The following is an 18,974-nucleotide window of genomic DNA, read 5'->3' as shown; positions in this document are numbered from 1 at the left end:
GGTAATTATTAAGTAAGTAGCCTGCTGTCTCTATAGATTTGTACTTCCTGGACATTTTATATAAATGGGACCAATATAGTATGTATAGATTCATTTAGCATAACATTTATAAGGTTCATCCATATTATATCATATCAGTAGTTCATTACTTTTTATTGCTGAATAGTACTTCATCGCATGAATATAACACATTTTGTTTATCCATTCACTCACTGATGGACACTTGAATTGTTTCCACTTTTTGACTATTATCAATAATGCAGCTATAAAATTCACATCCAAGTCTTTGCATCTACATGTATTTTTATTTCTTTTGATTACATGCTTAGGAATGGAATTGCAGTATCATATTCTTTTTAAGGAACAGCCATTTCCTGCAACTGCTTTTTGTATATTGATTTTGTAATCAGTAATTCTGTGAAAACTTTCATATTAATTCCAATATTTTAACCATATATTATTTTGCAAATAACATCAGTTTTCTCTCTTCCTTTCTAATCCTTGTGCCTTCCTTCCTTTCTTTCTCTTATTTTTGGCCTTGTTGAAATTAAGCCCTGTGAAAGGAAGCAATGATAGAATCTCAAAAGGAATATTTTAAATCTATCATCATTAAATAAAATACATGATGTAAGTTTTTCATGTTTATAGGCTCCCTTCTAACCTATTTTATTACATTTTTAATCACTAATGCAATTATTTTAATGCTTTTCCTTTGTCTATTGGGATATCATATAGCTTTCTTCTTTATTCTGTTAACATGGTAGATTACAGTAGTTTATTTTATAATCATATTGATTATATCTAACACCAATAGGCTCCAGTATTCAGACACTATCCTAAACACTTTACATATTTTAACCATTCAATCATCAGAAAAACCCTGTGAGGTGATACCATTATTACCCCAATTAACGGACAAGGAATAGAAATAAGAAATACACCTCAAGCTAATGAATGGTAAAAGCAGGATTCAAACCAAGGCAATCAGGCTACAAAGTCCATGCTCTTAACTGATATACTCTACTAAATTTAATCACCCTATATTCGAGAGTAATTCTAATTCAAGATCAATAATCCTTTCTCTATACTTTGAGGTTCAGTTTTAGGATCCTTGTGTCTGTGCTAATGAGTGTAACTAGCTTGTAATTTTCCATTTCATACTGGTCTTATTAGGTTTAAGTATCAAGATTATGAAAGTCTCATAATAGTAACCGGAGAGTATTCCTTCATTCCACACTCTGTATTAGCCTGTTTAAGACTGAACCCGGCCAAGAAGCTTTTTTTTTTTTTTTTGAGATGGAGTCTCGCTCTAGTCGCCCAAGCTGGAGTTCAGTGGCGTGATCTTGGCTCACTGCAACCTCCGCCTTTCAGGTTCAAGTGATTCTCCTGTCTCAGCCTCCCGAGTAGCTAGAACTACAGGCATGTGCCACCACGCCCAGCTAATTTTTGTATTTTTAGTAGAGATGGGGTTTCACCATGTTGACCAGGCTGATCTTGAACTCCTGACCTCAGGTGATTCACCCGCCTCGGCCTCCCAAAGTGCTGGGATTACAAGAGTGAGCCACTGCACCCGGCCAACAAATTCTTAACTTATTCCATCACCAAAGCTGAAAAAGATCAGACAGTTAATAAAACAATTTCCCAATTCTATTTTGGTTCTTCTTTTTTGAATTTTCTCCTCTATTACTGTAGTAAGTGGTTCCTTTTGTTACTATACTTTTAGTGGTTACCCTAGAAATATAATAACACACCCATCCTTATGAAAGACTAAAGCTAATCAAAATCTTTACCATCCTCTCAAATGATACAAAGATTAAAGCATGCTAAATTAATAAAGTCAATGGAAAGAAGACAGATTGTGTGTACATCAAAATAGTTAACAGAGTCACAGGTTCCTTCCACCTCTCAAGCTAAAATGCTTGGAAACAAACAAATATTTGAAAGTCATTGGTTTGTAAGATAATTCAGCTGGTCACTCAGTTATCTAACTTTTATAACAAGTTTACACTTTTTAATGTGGCCTTCAGAAAAATTTAACAGAGAAGAACTTAAAAACAACTATACTGAGGATGGGAATTAGGATTAACTATAAATGGGCATGAAGGATCTTATTGGAGGGATGAAAATGTTCTAAAGCTGATTTATAGAAAGCACTTCTAGAATGGCAGAATAAGAACTTTAAGAAAACCTGCTACTCCATTAAAGCAATGAGAACACGAGTCAAAATTGTCAAAACCTACTTTTTAATAATTCTGGTGCCATGTACTGAATTGTGTTCTTACATCAAAGCCCTGCGTACTATTCTGATGGTATTTGGAGCTGGGGACTATGAGAGGTAATTAAGTTTAGATGAGATCAGGAGGGTACAGTACTCGTGATGAGATTAAATGTACTTAAGAAAAAATGGGGAGGCGTGAAATGGAGTGGGGGAAAGACCAGACACCTTGCTCTCTCTACCATGTGAGGATACAATGACAAAGCCAGGAAAAGGGCCCTCACCAGGAACCAAATCTGCTGACACCTTTATCCTGGACTTATATGTCTCCAAAACCAAGAAAAAATGTCTGTTGTTTAAGCCACCCAGTCTATAATATTTTGTTATAGCAGCTTGAGCTAAGTAATTTGGAAATTCATGGAAGGCTTGGAACAATCCCAGGAGAGTTTTTGTTTTTTTGTTAAGGTTGGTTTTCAGTAAGAAAAGTAAACTTTGTAGCATTTGAACTTGCCCTTGACCTTTCAATTTCTCCTTAGCTCTATCATAAACTTAAAATCCAAACACTGCCCAAAGACAGTTGCTGTGAAAACCAGTAATCTAGTATCCACTGGACAGGTAGAATAGGTCTGGAATTCCCCAAAAATCCAATCTCTAGAAAAATCTCACTTTTGACCTGTCTGGCAGCTCCCAGGAAAAGCCCCATTCACAGAGCCTATATTTTACCAGACTCAGAACTCACTATCCTGGGGTTTTGTAGAAAACAATCAGCAGTAATTACTTAACATCATAGCTATCTAAAACAGTGATACCAGCCAGGGCAAGCAAAAGACTGACCAATAAAATTAAAAGAAAAATCTGGGAAATAACATGCCCATGGGGTCTTGAAAAGCTCCAACATATTCCTGAGAATTTAGAAAGCCACATGCATGTGCAATTATATGGATGCCCGAGGAAGCTCTGAGAACACCTCTCATTTCTGGCTGGCATTGAGACCCTGTGCAAGTGGGATGTGAAAGCTAAAACAAAGATGTAAATTGCCAGGGTACTGAACGCATGCCCCAGCACACACACACAGAACCAGTTGGCATAGGCTGGGAGGTTTATTGGGTCAAAGCTTTTAAAGAAATCTCAGTCTAATCATGAACTATTAAGCTATCCTAACAGAGACTTCAGTGGCCACATATGACAAAGAATACAGACTTTACAAAGGGTACTTAGAAAACAGCAACAACAACAACAAAATACAAACAGCAACAACAACAAACCACAAGGAGGAGGAGAATCTAATTTCCACAGTAGCCACATTATGTTTCCTAAATGTTCAGTTTTCAAAAAAGAAATTATGACACTTGCAAAGAAATAGAGAATTATAAGCCATACATACGGGGAAAAAAGAAGTCAACAGAAAATTTCAGAGGAATCCCATGCCTTGTATTTAATCAACAAAGATTTTTATTCAGTTATCAGAAATATGTTGACAGAACTAAAAAATATATATCTAAAGAAATAAAGTGGCTGGGCACAGTGGCTCACGCCTGTAATCCCAGCACTTTGAGAGGCCGAGGCGGGCAGATCACCTGAGGTCAGGAGTTGGAGACCAGCCTGACCAACATAGCAAAACCCCGTCTCTAGCAAAAATACACAATTAACCAGGTGTGGTGGCGCATGCCTGTAATCCCAGCTACTCAGGAGGCTGAGGCAGGACAATCTCTTGAACCTGGGAGGCAGAGGTTGTAGTGAGCCGAGATCAGGCCACTGCACTCCAGCCTGGGCAACAAGAGTAAAACTCCATCTCAAAAAAAGAATTAAATTGTGAAAACAATGTTTACCAAATAAAATTAACAACAAAGAGATAGAAATTACTTTAAAAAGAACCAAATAAAAATGATAGAGCTGAAAAATATAACTGAAAAGAAAAGGGAGCCAAGAGCACATTCGAGCAGGCAGAAGAAACAATCAATGAACTTGAAGACAGGTCAATTGAGATTACCCAGTCTAGAACAGAAAGAAAAAGACTGAAGAAAAATGAACAAAGCTTCAGAGATCCTGTGAAACACCATAATGTGTACCAATGGGGGTCTCAGGAAGAGAAGACACAGAGAAAGGGACACAAAGAATATTGGAAAAAATAATGGGCAAAAATTTCCCAAATTTGATGAAAAATATTAATCTACAGATCCAATAAGCGCATCAAACTCCAAGTAAGAAAAACTCAAAGGGATCCACACTTATACAGCCAAACAGCTGAAAGATAAAGACAAAGAGAAATCCTGAAAGCAAGAGAATAACCATTCATCACATACAAGGGATCCTCAGTAAGATTAACAGCTTATCAGAAACCATAAAGGCTAGGGGATACCATATTGTGTTAAAAGATAAAGAATGCCAACCAATACAATTCCATACCATCAAAATTATCCTTCAAAAATGAAAGCCAAATTAAGACATTATTAAATACAATTCAGAGAAGTCATCACTGAGACCTGTTCTGTAAGAAACACTGAAAGGAGTCCTTCAGCTTGAAATGAAAGAACACTTGACAGCAACTGAAGTAAGCACAAACAAATAAAGAGCACCAGTAAAGATAATTACATGGGCAAATATAAAAGATATTACAAATGTAAAGACGTTTGTAACTTTATTCTTCTCTATTTGATTTAAAAGACAACTATGGATGGGCGCAATGGCTCACATCTATAATCCCAGCACTTTGGGAGACCAAGGTGGTTTGAGGCCAGGAGTTCATGAGCAGCCTGGGATACATAGAGAGACGCCTGTCTCTACAAAAAATTAAAAAAATAAAAAATTAGCTAGGCGTAGTGGGAGTAGTAGCTACTTGGGAGCCTGAGGTGGGAGGATCCCTTAAATCCAGGAGTTTGACACTGCAGTGAGCTATGATCATACCACTGCACTCCAGCCTGGGTGACAGAGTGAAATCCTATCTCCAAAACAAAACAAACAAAAAATTTTTTTTAATTAGCTGAGCATTGGTGGTATGCACCTGTAGTCCCAGCTACTCAGGAGGCTAAGGTGGGAAGATTGTTTGAGCCCAGGAGTTCAAGGTTGCAGTGAGCCATGATCATGCCACTGCACTCCAACCTGTGCAACAGAGTAAGACCCTGTCTCAAAAAATAAATTTATAAATAAATAAAAGACAATTGCATAAGGCAATAATTATAAAACTGTGTTGAGAGACTTAAATGTATAATAGTGTGATTTGTATGACAATAATAGCATCAAGTAGAGGAAAAGGAATGACCTTATATTAGAGAAAAGGTTTGCGTACCATTGAAATTAAGTTGCCCTTAATCTAAACTCATTTATTTTAAATTAAGATATCAATTTTAATCTGTAGGGAAACCACAAAAAAACTCAAAATTATGCAAAAGGCAACAAAAAAATCAAAATTGAATGCTATTAAATATTTAACATAAAAGAAACTAATAGGCCGGGTGCGGTGGCTCATGCCTGTAATCCCAGCACTTTGGGAGGCCAAGGCGGGTGGATCATGAGGTCAGGAGATCGAGACCATCCTGGCTAACGCGGTGAAACCCCGTTTCTACTAAAAATACAAAAAATTAGCCAGGCGTGGTGGCGGGCGCCTGTAGTCCCAGCTACTCGGGAGGCTGAGGCAGGAGAATGACATGAACCCAGAAGGTGGGGCTTGCAGTGAGCCGAGATCGCACCACTGCACTCCAGCCTGGGCGACAGCGAGACTGCGTCTTAAAAAAAAAAAAAAAAGGCCGGGCGCGGTGGCTCACGCCTGTAATCCCAGCACTTTGGGAGGCCGAGGCGGGCGGATCACGAGGTCATGAGATCGAGACCATCCTGGCTAACACGGTGAAACCCCGTCTCTACTAAAAATACAAAAAATTAGCCGGGCGTGGTAGCGGGCGCCTGTAGTCCCAGCTACTCGGGAGGCTGAGGCAGGAGAATGGCGTGAACCCGGGAGGCGGAGCTTGCAGTGAGCCGAGATCGCGCCACTGCACTCCAGCCTGGGCGACAGAGCGAGACTCCGTCTCAAAAAAAAAAAAAAAAAAAAGAGCCTGGCCGCGGTGGCTCATGCCCGTAATCCCAGCACTTTGTGGGGCTGGGATCACTTGAGCCAGAAGTTTGAGACCAGCCTGGGAAACATGGCAAAACCCTATCTCTACAAAAAATACAAATATTTAGCCAGGCATGGTGGCATGTGCCTGTAGTTTCAGCTCCTTGGGAGATTGGAGTGGAAGGATTGCTTGAGCCCAGGAGTTTGAGGCTGCAGTGAGCTCTGTGATCACACCACTGCACTCCAGCCTGGGAAAGAGAATGAGACCCTATCTCTTAAAAAAAAACAAAAAAACAAAAAAACAAAACAAAAAAAAAACAAGAAGAAAAAGAAGGTAATAAAGGAGGATTAGAGGAATAAAAAGACATAAGACATATAGAAAAAAATTGCAAAATAGCAAACATAAAAACCAGGAAGTAACTGCATTCTGTCTACATAGAGACATCTTTTAGATTCAAAGACAAATAAATTGAGAGTAAATACGAAAAATCATACACCATGCAAACAGTACTAAAAGAGAACCAGAACAGCAACATTTATATTAGAACTAAAAGCACTTTATGACAAAAACTGTTAGCAGAGACACAGAAGAATCTCTGACACTAATAAAAGGGTCAAATCTTCAGTAAGACACAATTATAAACATATGCATATAAAGAGAGACCTAAGAAACAAAACAAAAACTGACAGAATTGAAGAGAATAATACACAAGTCAAGAATAATAGTTGGAGTCCGGGTGTGGTGGCTCATGGCTATATTCCTCGTACTTTGGGAGGCTGAGGCAAGAGGATCGCTTGAGGCCAAGAGTTCAAGATCACACTGGGCAACACAGGGAGACCCTGTTTCCACAAAAAATAAACAAATCAGTCAGGTGCAGTGGCACATGGCTGTAGTCCTAGCTGCTCAGGAGGCTGGGGTAGGAGGATTGCTTGAGCCCAGGAGGTTGAGGCTACAGCAAACTATGGTCTCACAACTGTATTCCAGCTTGGGTGACAGAGCAAGACTGTATATCAGAACACACACACACACAGAGCAAGACTGTGTATCAGAACACACACACACAAAGTAACAGTTGGAGATTAAATACTTCACTTCTAATAATAGAACAACTACACAGAAGATCAAGGAAATAAAAGAAATAACACTATAAGCCAACTAGATCTAAGAGACACTTATAGAATAATACACTCACCAACAGGACAATACACATTCTTCTCAAATGCATGTGGAACATTCTCCAGGACAGACCATGTTAGGTCTTAAAATAAGCCTCAATAAATTAAAAAGGACTGACTGAAATCATACAAAGTTTGTTCTCCTACTGCAATGTGATTATATTAGACATGAGTAACAGAAGGATATTTGGGAAATTCACAATTATGTGGAAAGTAAACAACACATTTCAAAATAACCAACAGGTTGATGAAGAAATTTTAAAAAATTGGAAAATATTTTGAGAGCAATGAAAGTGAAAAGACAACATGCCAAAACTTAAGGGATGTAGCTAAAACAGTACTAAGAGGAAAGCTTATAGTTGCAAGTATACATACCAAACAAAGGGAAAGATACCAAATCAATAATCTAGATTTTCATCTCTAGAAACCAGAAAAATGAGAGCAAACAGAACCCAAAGTAAGCAGAAGGGAGGAAATTTAAAAGATTACAGCAGAAATCAATGAAATGGAAACTAGAATAACGACAGAAAAAAAAAAATCAACCAAACCAATAGTTTGTTATTTGAAAAGATCAACAAGATTGACAAATGCTTAGCTACACTGACCAACAAGAAGGCTCTGAATCTTCTATTAAAATCAGGAATTCTGTGATGGGAAGAATGAGGTCAGAAAAATAAATAAATAAATAAATAATAAAATATAATCAGAAATTCACAAAGGGGCATCACTATTAATCTTTTAAAAATAAGAAAGGACTGTAAGGGAATATTATCAACAATTATATGCCAACAAATCGGATAACCTAGATGAGATGGACAAATTCCTAGAAATAAAAACCTATCAAGACTAAATCATGAAGAAAAAGAAAATCTGAATAGACCTATATAACTAGTTACTAAAGAGACTGAATCTCTAATCAATAATCACTCAACAAAGAAAAGCCCTGTACCTTATGGTTTCACTGGTGAATTCTATCAAACATTTAAAGAAGAACTAATATAAATCCTCAAACTTTTTCAAAAAGTTCAAGAGGAGGGAACACTTCCTAATTCCTTCTATAAGCCCAACATTATGCTTATACCAAAGCTAGACAGTATAAGGAAACTACAACAAGATCACATATGAACACTGATGCAAAACTCCTTAACAAAATACTAGCAAACCAAATCCAGCAGCATATTAAATGATTACACACCATGACTAAGTGGAATTTATTCCTGGAAAACAAGGATGGTTATGGTTAAACATAAAAAAATCAATCAATATACCACATTAAAAGAATAAAGGGGAAAAAAACATGATCATCACAATACAGAAAAAGCATTTGACAAAATTTAACACTTGCATCGTTAAAACTCAACAAACTAGGAATAGAATGAAATTACCTCAACATAATAAAAGCTATCTATATATATGAAAAACCTACAGCAAACATCATACACAACAATGAAAGACTGAAAGCTTTTCCTCTAAGATCAGGAACAAGGCAGGGATGCCCGCTTTAGCCATTTCTATTAAACATAGTACTGGAAGCTCTAGTCAGGGTAATTAAGAAAGTAATTAAGAAAGAAAAATAAGGGGCCAGGCACAGTGGCTCACACCTGTAATCCCAGGACTTTGGGAGGCTGAGGCAGGCAGATCACAAGGTCAGGAGTTCGAGACCAGCCTGGCCAACATGGTGACACCCTGTCTCTACTAAAGACACAAAAACTTAGCCGGGCATAGTGGTGCACGCCTTTAATCCCAGTTTCTCAGGAGGCTGAGCCAGAAGAATCACTTGAACCCAGGAGGCGGAGGTTGCAGTGAGCCAAGTTCACAACATTGTACTCCAGCCTGGGTGACATGGTGAGACTGTCTCAAAAAAAAAAAGAAAGAAAGAAAAATAAATAAAAAGTATTCAAATCAGAAAGAAAAAGTAAAATTATCTCTGTTCACAGATGTTATCATCTTATTTGCAGAAAATCCTAGATTCTACAACAAAACTATTAAAATAAATGAATTCAGTAAAGTAACAGGATACAAATCAACACCCAAAAATCAGCTGCATTTCTATACACTAACAATGAACAATTTGAAAAGAAAATTATGAAAGGAATTCCATTTATGAAAGCATCCAAAAGAATAAAATACTTAAGAATTAACTAAAGAAGTGAAAGACCTATACCTATACAATGAAAACTATGAAATATTGCTGAAAGAAATTTTAAAAGACATAAATAAATGGATATATATCTTATGTTCATGGATCAGAAGACATGACACTGTTAAAATGTCAAAACTACCCAAAGATTCAATACACTCACTACTCACTACCAAAATCACAATGACTTTTTTGCAGAAATAGAAAAACTCATCCCATAATTCATATGGAATCTCCAGGGATCCAAAATAGCCAAAACAATTTTGAAAAAGAACAAAGCTGGAGCACTCACATTTTCTGATTTCAAAACATTCAAAGCAACAGTAATCAAAACACTGAGGTACTGGGATAAAGGAAGACATACACACCAAGGGAAAAGGATAAATAGCCCAAAAATAAACCCTCGTATATTTGGTCAAATGATTTTCAACAAGAATGCCAATATCTCTCAATGCAGAAAGGATAGTCTTTCCAACAAATGGTGCTAAGAAAACTGAATATCCACATACAAAATAACTAAGACAAACCCTTATGCAATACCATAAAAAAAATTAACTCAAAATGACTCAAACAGCTCAACATAAGACCTAAAATTATAAAACTCTCACAAGAAAATATAGGGCAAAAGCTTCAGGATGTTGGATTTGGCAATGATTTCTCAGACATGACACCAAAGGCACAGGCAACAATAATAAAAATAGACAAATTGGACTTTATGAAAATTTAAGAATTTTGTGCATCAAAAGGCAATATCAAGACAGAATGGGAGCAAATATTTCCAAATCAAATACCTGATACAGAATTAATAACCAGGATATATGGAGGACTCTGAAAACTCAACAACAAAAAACAACCTAATTCAAAAATGGGCAAAGTACTTGGAAAGACAATTCTCCAAAGATGATATACAAATGGCCAAGAAGCATAGGAAAAGATGCTCAACCTCACTAATAATTAGGGAAATGCAAATTAAAACTACAATGAAATACCATCTTACACTCATTAGAATGGTTACTATAAAAAAAAGAAAAAGAAAATAAGTATTGGCAAAGACGTGGAGAAATTGGAACCCTTGTGCCCTACTGGTGAGAATATTAAAAAGTATAGCAGTTGTGGACAACAGTATGGCAGTTCTTCAAAAAATTAAACATAGAATTACCATATGACCCAGCAATTCCAGCTCTGGGTACAGACTCAAAAAAATTGAAAACAAGATTTCAAAGAGATATTTGTAAACTCATGTTCACAGCAGCATTATTCACAAATAGCCAAAATGTGGAAGCAATCCAAAGTGTCCACTAATGGATAAATGGATAGATTTTAGATAGGCAAAATGTTGTATACAATTACAATGGATTATAATTCAGCCTTAAAAAGGAAAGAAACTCTGAAATATGCTAAAAGACGGATGAACCTTGAGGACATTATGCAAAGTGAAATAAGCCAGTCACAAAAAGATAAACATTGTATGATTCTATTCATATGAGGTACATGGAGTAGTCAAAATCAGAGACATAGAATGGTGGTTGCCAGAGAACGGAGGTAGGGGAATGAGGAGGTACACCATTATTATTTAATGGGTATAGAGTTTCAGTTTACAAGATGAAAAGAGTTCTGAAGATGGATAGTGGTGATGGTTGCACATTATGAAAATATTAAATACCACTAAATAGTATACTTTAAAATGTTAGGATGGTGGCTTTTAGGTTATGTGTATCTTAACAAAATAAAAGTGGGGAAAAAATTATTCTTTTAACTAATAACTTACACAACAGGTTGTGCTAGTTGGTGGGTGACAGGAGCACTAACATAAGCTGCAGGCTGTACGCCCATCATTCCTGAACCATCTTAAAGAAAAAACAAAAAAACAAAAAAAGTTTATTTAGAATAATCATTTAATAATATTTTACTTATTCCTCCAGAAAAAGGTGCATAATCAAAATGTTACATAGAGAAAACCATCAATATTTCCTTCTGGGCTAGAAGTTAGCAAAGAACAACATAAGAAAACACAATCGTTATTTCTTAAACCAAGATGAAAAGGAAATAACTATAAAATATAACTGGGCTTTAAAATAGGGCATTTATTAAATCAATATATAACATCTGAATTAAGCAAAGTTGTGCTTTTCTCATTTAGATATTTTTTGTTCACACAAAAAAACAATTTTCCTTATTGAGCCAAGCAGGGAGAAAATGCTTACCCTATAGATAACTTACAATAAGCAAGACTGGGATCGAAAGTACTCCTGGCCCCATAAAAATAGTATGCATCATCATAAGGAGTTCGATAGTTAGTAGCCAAAGGTGGTAGTAGGGGAGGTGGAGGCAGAGGTGCAATCCTGTATGAAAAGGAAGATGAAAAATTCCTCTCATATTTCATTGCAATTTTTTTAAAAATCAAGATATTACTCTTTTGCAAAAACAGTACTGAAAATCCTATCACTACTTTAGAAAAAGTCACCATCTTGCTCCAATTATTCATCAAAAATTATGACTTAAAAAGCAAATACTATTACATAGGATTTCACAATTTCAGGTACATTTATGTAAGATAAAAACCTGGGTTAATATTCAATCAATTAATATCCAATAGGCACTATGTGCCAGTATCAAATAAAGACAGACATGGTCCCTGTCCCTCAGGAGTAACATGAAAATAAACAACTACAGTCAAGTACAAGCAAATTAAATAATTAATAATAGTACAAGCAAATTAAATTAAATAGTAATATAGCCCAAAAAATGCAGATTGCTATAGGTACAGGAGAAGGGACATTTAAATCACATGAGGGAGAGAAAGAAAGCACATGTAAGGCTTTCCAGAAGAGGCAACGCTTAAGCCATGCTACTGGAGTGAGCTTGTGTGTGTTAGAGGAAGGACAATCCAGAAAGAGAAGGCAAAGAGCCACAAAACAGTGTGAGTACAAATGGTTCAGTCTGACTGAGGAAACGAGTGTATTTCTTAATAGTAAAATAAAAGCAACTTAAATACCAACAGTAAAGTATTGACACAATCTTTAAGTATTTCATAAATTTAAAACTTCTAAAAACCTCTACATTAGCACTTCATTACTGATTAGGAAATATCTCTGTATTGCTACCAATGCAATATTTTTCAGTAGTAAAAATGGCAAAGGCAAATTCCTTTAAATGAATAGAAAGAGATGGCGGCATTCTAGAATGTTCTCACTGTTGTATGTATCTTAACAGGTTCTCCCTTGTCATATACTTCAAAATAATTCCAAAGAACTAAGAAGGCACGGAAGTTCTCTTCAGTAGGGAATATCTTTCACATTTACTAGCCACTCAATGTGTCTAAACCTTATACCATTCCTCACAACAAAGATACATCAACAAAAATGTAAAATAACTGTTATGAAAGGGAGCTGTCATCATTAAATCAAATTTCATAGAGATTTATACAAGCTAATCCTCACAACCCTGTAATTGTAAACATGAAAAAAATATACTACTACTCCACTTTTACAAATGAGAAAATTGAAGTTCAACAAAGGTGTGGTTTGCCCAAAATCCAGATAGGAAAGCCAACCATTTCAATCCCTAATTCAATGCTGAGACCACCATAAAATGCTCTGTTAATTCCAATGCCTCCTATTCCTGAGTCAGGAAGCCATCAGATAAAAAACACAAAGCCCCTGATAAGTATAGTAAACACACTTCCACAGTTGGTTAGTAACTAAAAGACCAACTTCTACTGAAATAATATAGTCCAGAAAATATCAGTGTTCAAAAAAGTTAAGAAAAACACCTCTAAATTTAAATATATTTTATAATTAATACACTAACAGTGAACAAAAAATAAGCCCAGGCCCTACAAAGAAGAAAGTATAGCCCAGAAAATATCAGTGTTAACAACAGGATTTTCTTTATGTATATTCTATTATAGTGTGATGCCTTCCACCTACAGAAATCAAATCTTTACCCCAATACTTAAATTACAGGTTTTATAATCTCAACACTTTTTATTTCAGGTATTTGAGTTACACAGCCCATAAGTAATCACAGAGAATGAGCTGAAGGAAACAGAAGCTAAAATAAAATTATATGTGTAAAAGAGCCACATTAGAAACTTTTTCTGCACAAATTGAAGAATTCAATGTTTGCCAAGTGGAAAGAACAAAATTGAAAAAAATGTACAACTTTTATATGTTAAAAGATATCAAAAACAGACATCCCAAAATACAACCCAAAACTAAATAAATACTAAAATGTACTTAGTAATTCATTCTAAAGATACAAAATCATCTTTAAACAATAAAATGTTTTAAGAATTACCCTTTTTTTATAATAGCAGAGAAAAAAACAAATTTCAAGAGAACTTATTTCACAAACCTGTTAACTGTACAAAATCTCTGAAGAATAACGTCATCCGCTTCAGCATATCCTTCTAAACATAAAATATAGCAATACCTTACCTAATTCCCAAACACAAAACATTTAAACAAGCACCTGGGAGACACCATTTCACCAAGGGCGCTGCTGAGTCCACTGCGCAAATCTTCATTTTGAGAAGGAACAGGATGAACTGATGGGATGGGTGGGACAGATGGGGCAGATAAAGGAGGGAGAGGTGTCTGGAAAGCTATTCTGGGTCTTTCAGGTGGTATCATCTCTTCAAAGTGTCTTGGTGCCACACTAAACTGCTTTAGTCTATCAGGCTAAAATAAGAAAAAAAATCTGTTTGTTACATATAATCATAAGTTTAAAGGTGGAAGGACCTCAAAAGACCTCCTATCCCAGCAGGCACTTAAGACAGTCACAGAATAACAGAATTTTACAGCTATAAAAGACTCTGAATATCTATCTATCTATCTGATTTATTTATTTATTTATTTATGAGGCAGAGTCTCACTGTGTCGCCCAGGCTGGAATGCAGTGGCACGATCTCAGGTCACAGCAACTTCCACTTCCCGAATTCAAGCAATTCTCCTGCCTCAGCCTCAGAGTAGCTGGGGTTACAGGCACCTGCCACCACGCACAGCTAATTTTTGTAGAGAAGGGGGTTTCGCCACATTGGCAAGGCTGGTCTCGAACTCCTGGCCTCAAGTGATCCGCCTGCCTCGGCCCCCCAGAGTGCTGGAATTACACGTGTGAGCTTCTGTGCCCAGCCAGACTCTGAATATCTAATGCTTATTTTATAAATGGGTAATTGAGGCTCTCTGAGAAGTAATATGTCACCTAAGGTCTCACTATTAGTAAATAATTAAGCAAAGACTAGAGTCAGATATTAATTTTAAATATACCTGTAGTATTCTTTTTATGTACTAGGACACTGTGCTACTTCTCTAATTGCCATTTCTGTGATAGTATTCTGTAAAACAGGGTCAGCAAATGCTTTCTATAAAGGGCTAGACAGTAAATAGATTAAGATTTGCAAGACTACATAGTCTCTTCATAATGAGCAGACTCAGCTATGGTGCTAAAGCAGCCACAAACAGTATGTCAAGGAATGAACAAGGCTGTGCTGCAATAAAACTTTTTTTTATGAAAACAGGCAGCAAACAAATTTGGTCACAGGCCACACTTTGCTAATCTCTACTTTAGAACATCACTTATGTGCCCTTTTCTAAGATTTGCACATCAAAAGTAAACCCAAAAGTAAAGGCCTAACTGTTGCCTCTAATTACTTATTTATTCTCATAAATCAACTTGACACTGTATAGGAGCTTCAATTCAAAGATAAATAAGGTCCGTCACACACTAGTGTAACCATAAATACAAAATTTAACATGCCAACATATTACATTAAAAAGCTCACCTTTTAAAAGGAAACTTTTGATTGATAAAAGAAAATATATTTAGCTTTGAAATTTATCTTCTTTTTTTCCTACCATGGTTATCTTATCAGGAATGATTTATCAGGTTAACCTAGAAGCATACTGCGAGTGATGCTGGTGCAATATGAAACTTTTCCAAATAGATAACCCACAGGATATATTCTCAGCATAAGTAAAAGCAAATCAAAAGTTGCCTACAGGTAAATAATTTTAAGTTGCTGCATCCTTTTTAAGAATGAGATTTTAATGAAATTAAAGGTCTTAATCATCATTCAAAGATGAAACAAGACTTGTATTAGAAATAAATATTACATAACCAACTACAGAAAAAATAAATTGTGGTAAAAACAATAAATTACCTCCTCCTTACTTAACTGCAATGATGTGAGTAATTCATTCCACTTAATGATGAGAATTGCAAAATTAAAGTAAAAATAAGATTATTATCTCTCTAATGTTACAATAAGTAACAATTACTAAAACGCTTTAAAAATAAAGTCGTCAGTTTTCTCAGAAATCACTCCAATATAAGAAAAGTAAGTGATCAAGATGTATTCAAGAAAAATATTAACATCAATTGTAAATTTAACCAAGATAACTTTCCCATGGAATAGTACATGTGAATAAAGCAGAGAGAACTAATTTAAACTTTAAAAAAATGACACACAAATGAAAAAGGAAAAATTACCTCAAGGAAATAACAGTTAAGAGAATTTACACTTTATGAGAACTGAATTTAGTTAATTTTATTACTGTTCAAATTGGTCTACTCTCTTTTTCTCCCAATATTCTCTATCCCCACCTGCCACCACATTTGAGGATCATTTGATGAAAGATTAAACATTAAAAGATGCCAGAAACCCTTACCGATTTCTCAGGGTCTTGTGCTCCAGATGCTGCAACCCTGAGTTCTAAATCTTTTTCTCTAAACAAAATTAAAGTTTTACATATTAAAAAGATATAGTAAACTATCAAAATTATAAATCATCACTGAAAGAAGCTTATACACAAAGTCTATGCACTACATCTACAAAAACAAATAATTCCTTTAACTGACATTACAGCCTTAAATAATACTGAAAGCCAAATTTTTTTACTTGATACAAAGTAAACTAGAATTCACATGTAACTAACTTGGACTATGTATCTCTAAGCCAATGCCTAGAGTATTTCAAAGACTAATTCACACAAAATAAAACACAAAAATAAAATCTTTACCTTGTAAAACAAAAAAACCTCTTTTAGGGTACACATATATTTTCAGTTAGCAAAAGGAAGGGTAAAAATTTAAATATATCTACCATACTTCCTAATAATAGGGTTTTTTTAAAAATGATGTTAAAGATAGCTAACATCAAACAGTAGATATTGGCTTCCTCTGAGATAGAGGGAAAAAAGGCAAAAACTGAGAGATAACAGGTCTCAAATTCTCTCAAAACGAGATCTCTATTCCTAATTTTGTTGTTGTTGTTTTTGTTGTTGTTTAGTCAAGAGTCTCACCCTGTCGCCCAGGCTGGAATGCACTGGCGTTATCTCAGCTCACTGCAAACTCCGCCTCCCAGGTTCAAGCAATTCTCCTGCCTCAGCCTCCCGAATAGCTGGGACCACAAGCGTGTGCCACCACGCCCGGCTAATTTTTTGTATTTTTAGTAGAGACGGGGTTTCACCGTGTTAGCCAGGATGGTCTCGATCTCCTGACCTTGTGATCCGCCCACCTCGGCCTCCGAAAGTGCTGGGATTACAGGTGTGAGCCACTGTAATTTCTAATTTTAATCTATATTTAAAATTTCTAATTTTAAGCTATATTTAAAATTTCTAATTTTAAACTCTATTCCTAATTTTAAACTATAATATCTCATAGGTATTTCAACAAGGAAGACTACAAACAATGATACCTATGTACAACATAAATACTTGTGATTTACCATTCCTGTAGAATTGAGGAAGCCACTGAAGATTTTTGAGCAGGGTGCCAGTTTGATTAGTGTATTTTTTGAGAGTTAATATTACACAGTGTGCTGGATCTACTGGAGCAGGGAGAAGGGAGTTGGGAAGACTAGTTATTAGTTAGGAAGCTATTGCTGCAATCCAGGTCAGATGTAGAGAGGACTTATCCAACAATAATGGCTCTGAGAATAGAAAGAAGGAGGGGGCCTCATATGAAGTGAATACAAGAGGACAAGGAATCCAAGTCATAGTGAGATTTTGAGGCTCCATTATTGGGCTATTAATAGAAAATGAAGAGGGACAGTTGGTTTTGAGATGCTCATTTGGGATGGAAATGTTAAATTTATAGGATACAATTTTTTTTGCATGTATGTGTGTGTGCATACCATTTCATATGGCAAAAAATACTTTTATATTTGTTACTATATATGGGATAATCCAATGGGCATATCTATAACATTAAATGCTACCTTAAATCAAAAACTGAAGAAATCAATGAGGGAAGTAAAAGGGCTATTACAGAATATATAAATACTCTCACTTGCTACTTATGACCAAAAAAAAAAAAAAAACTCTCTTAGTATTTATTTTCCTTGTTGATTTAGCATGTAGAGATGAAAATATAAGTGATTTACAAATCAAACATCATATTAGAACGACAACCCCTTATTTAACCATCATGTCATTTTACACAAATGCACTTTAAACTCAAAATATCTCTTTTAAATGCAAACCTTTCATTACCGTCTCTTGTTCCTCTGTTGCTCAGCCATTTGTTCCAACAGTTCTAGTCTGTATTTCTCTTTCCTTCTCTGAATAAGTTCTCGATCTTCACCTCCTAGATAGTGGTATGAGAAAAATACAATCTTAACTCTTAAGCATCGTATGCAATTAGAAAGTTAAGTCCTTAAAAACTCCATCTTAATTGTATCATATAATTACTAATATGCAAGAAATACAGAAGGAAAAAAATCACATGAATCAGTCCTTCTTCAATTTCTTTTGTAATTAATGGGTACCTACTATGCGTCAAACACAAGATACAGTAATCATGCCCATGCCTCTACCATTAGTCAAAAATTTTCCTAAATAACAGAATGTTCTTATCCCAACTCCATTTTTCTAACAATCTAAATAATATTTCCATTAATATCTTCCATAAGTCTTATAAATTTAACATTTCAATCGCAAACGAGCATCTCAAAACCAACTGCCCCTCTTCATTTTCTACTAATGGCCCAATACTGGAGCCTCAAAATCTCACTATAACTTGGATTGCTTGTCCTCTTCTATTCACTTCATATGAGGCCCCCTCCTTTCTATTCTCAGAGCCATTAACCTTGGATAAGTCCTCTCTACATCTAACCTGGATTGCAGCAATAACTTCCTAACTAATTACCAGTCTTCCCAACTCCCTTCTCCCTGCTCCAATAGATCCAGTACACTATGTAATATTAACTGTCATAAAATACACTAATCAAACTGGCACTCTGCTCAAAAAACTCAATTCTACAGGAAAAAATACAAACCTCTCACCCTGGTATTCCTTATACAAAAATCCAGTTAATCAAAAATTTTGAATGCAGAGAAGATTATTATTATTGCATATGTTAATGCCACAAAATAACCTCTTAATCTAAATATGCAAGA

At 35.6% G+C, this 18,974-nt stretch overlaps 1 protein-coding gene across 50 annotated transcripts in view; it reads right to left on the bottom strand.

Moving 5' to 3' along the window:
• The window catches only part of CSPP1 (centrosome and spindle pole associated protein 1), a 132,202-nt gene that overhangs the window by 66,298 nt on the left and 46,930 nt on the right, over positions 1-18,974 (bottom strand). For 23 of the 50 annotated variants that reach the window (XR_010159269.1, XR_001720593.4, XR_010159267.1 and 20 more), the window contains 6 exons: positions 18,069-18,162; positions 16,245-16,302; positions 15,737-15,778; positions 14,050-14,258; positions 11,797-11,918; positions 11,345-11,423 (listed from right to left, as the gene is read on the bottom strand). Coding sequence is in view for 43 of the 50 variants with exons in the window: in XM_016960239.4 (XP_016815728.3) it covers positions 11,345-11,423; positions 11,797-11,918; positions 14,050-14,258; positions 15,737-15,778; positions 16,245-16,302; positions 18,069-18,162 (604 nt within the window). In the remaining 7 variants the exon portion in view is untranslated. The remainder of the gene's footprint in view (positions 1-11,344; positions 11,424-11,796; positions 11,919-14,049; positions 14,259-15,736; positions 15,779-16,244; positions 16,303-18,068; positions 18,163-18,974) is intronic. The other 27 variants (XM_016960241.4, XM_016960250.4, XM_054657373.2 and 24 more) reach the window with 2 other exon arrangements.

The sequence above is a fragment of the Pan troglodytes genome, chromosome 7 (assembly GCF_028858775.2).
Source record: "Pan troglodytes isolate AG18354 chromosome 7, NHGRI_mPanTro3-v2.0_pri, whole genome shotgun sequence".
Classification (NCBI taxonomy): domain Eukaryota; kingdom Metazoa; phylum Chordata; class Mammalia; order Primates; family Hominidae; genus Pan; species Pan troglodytes.
The sequence above is the reverse complement of the archived record's forward strand: the minus strand, read 5'-3'. Positions and strand labels throughout refer to the sequence as shown.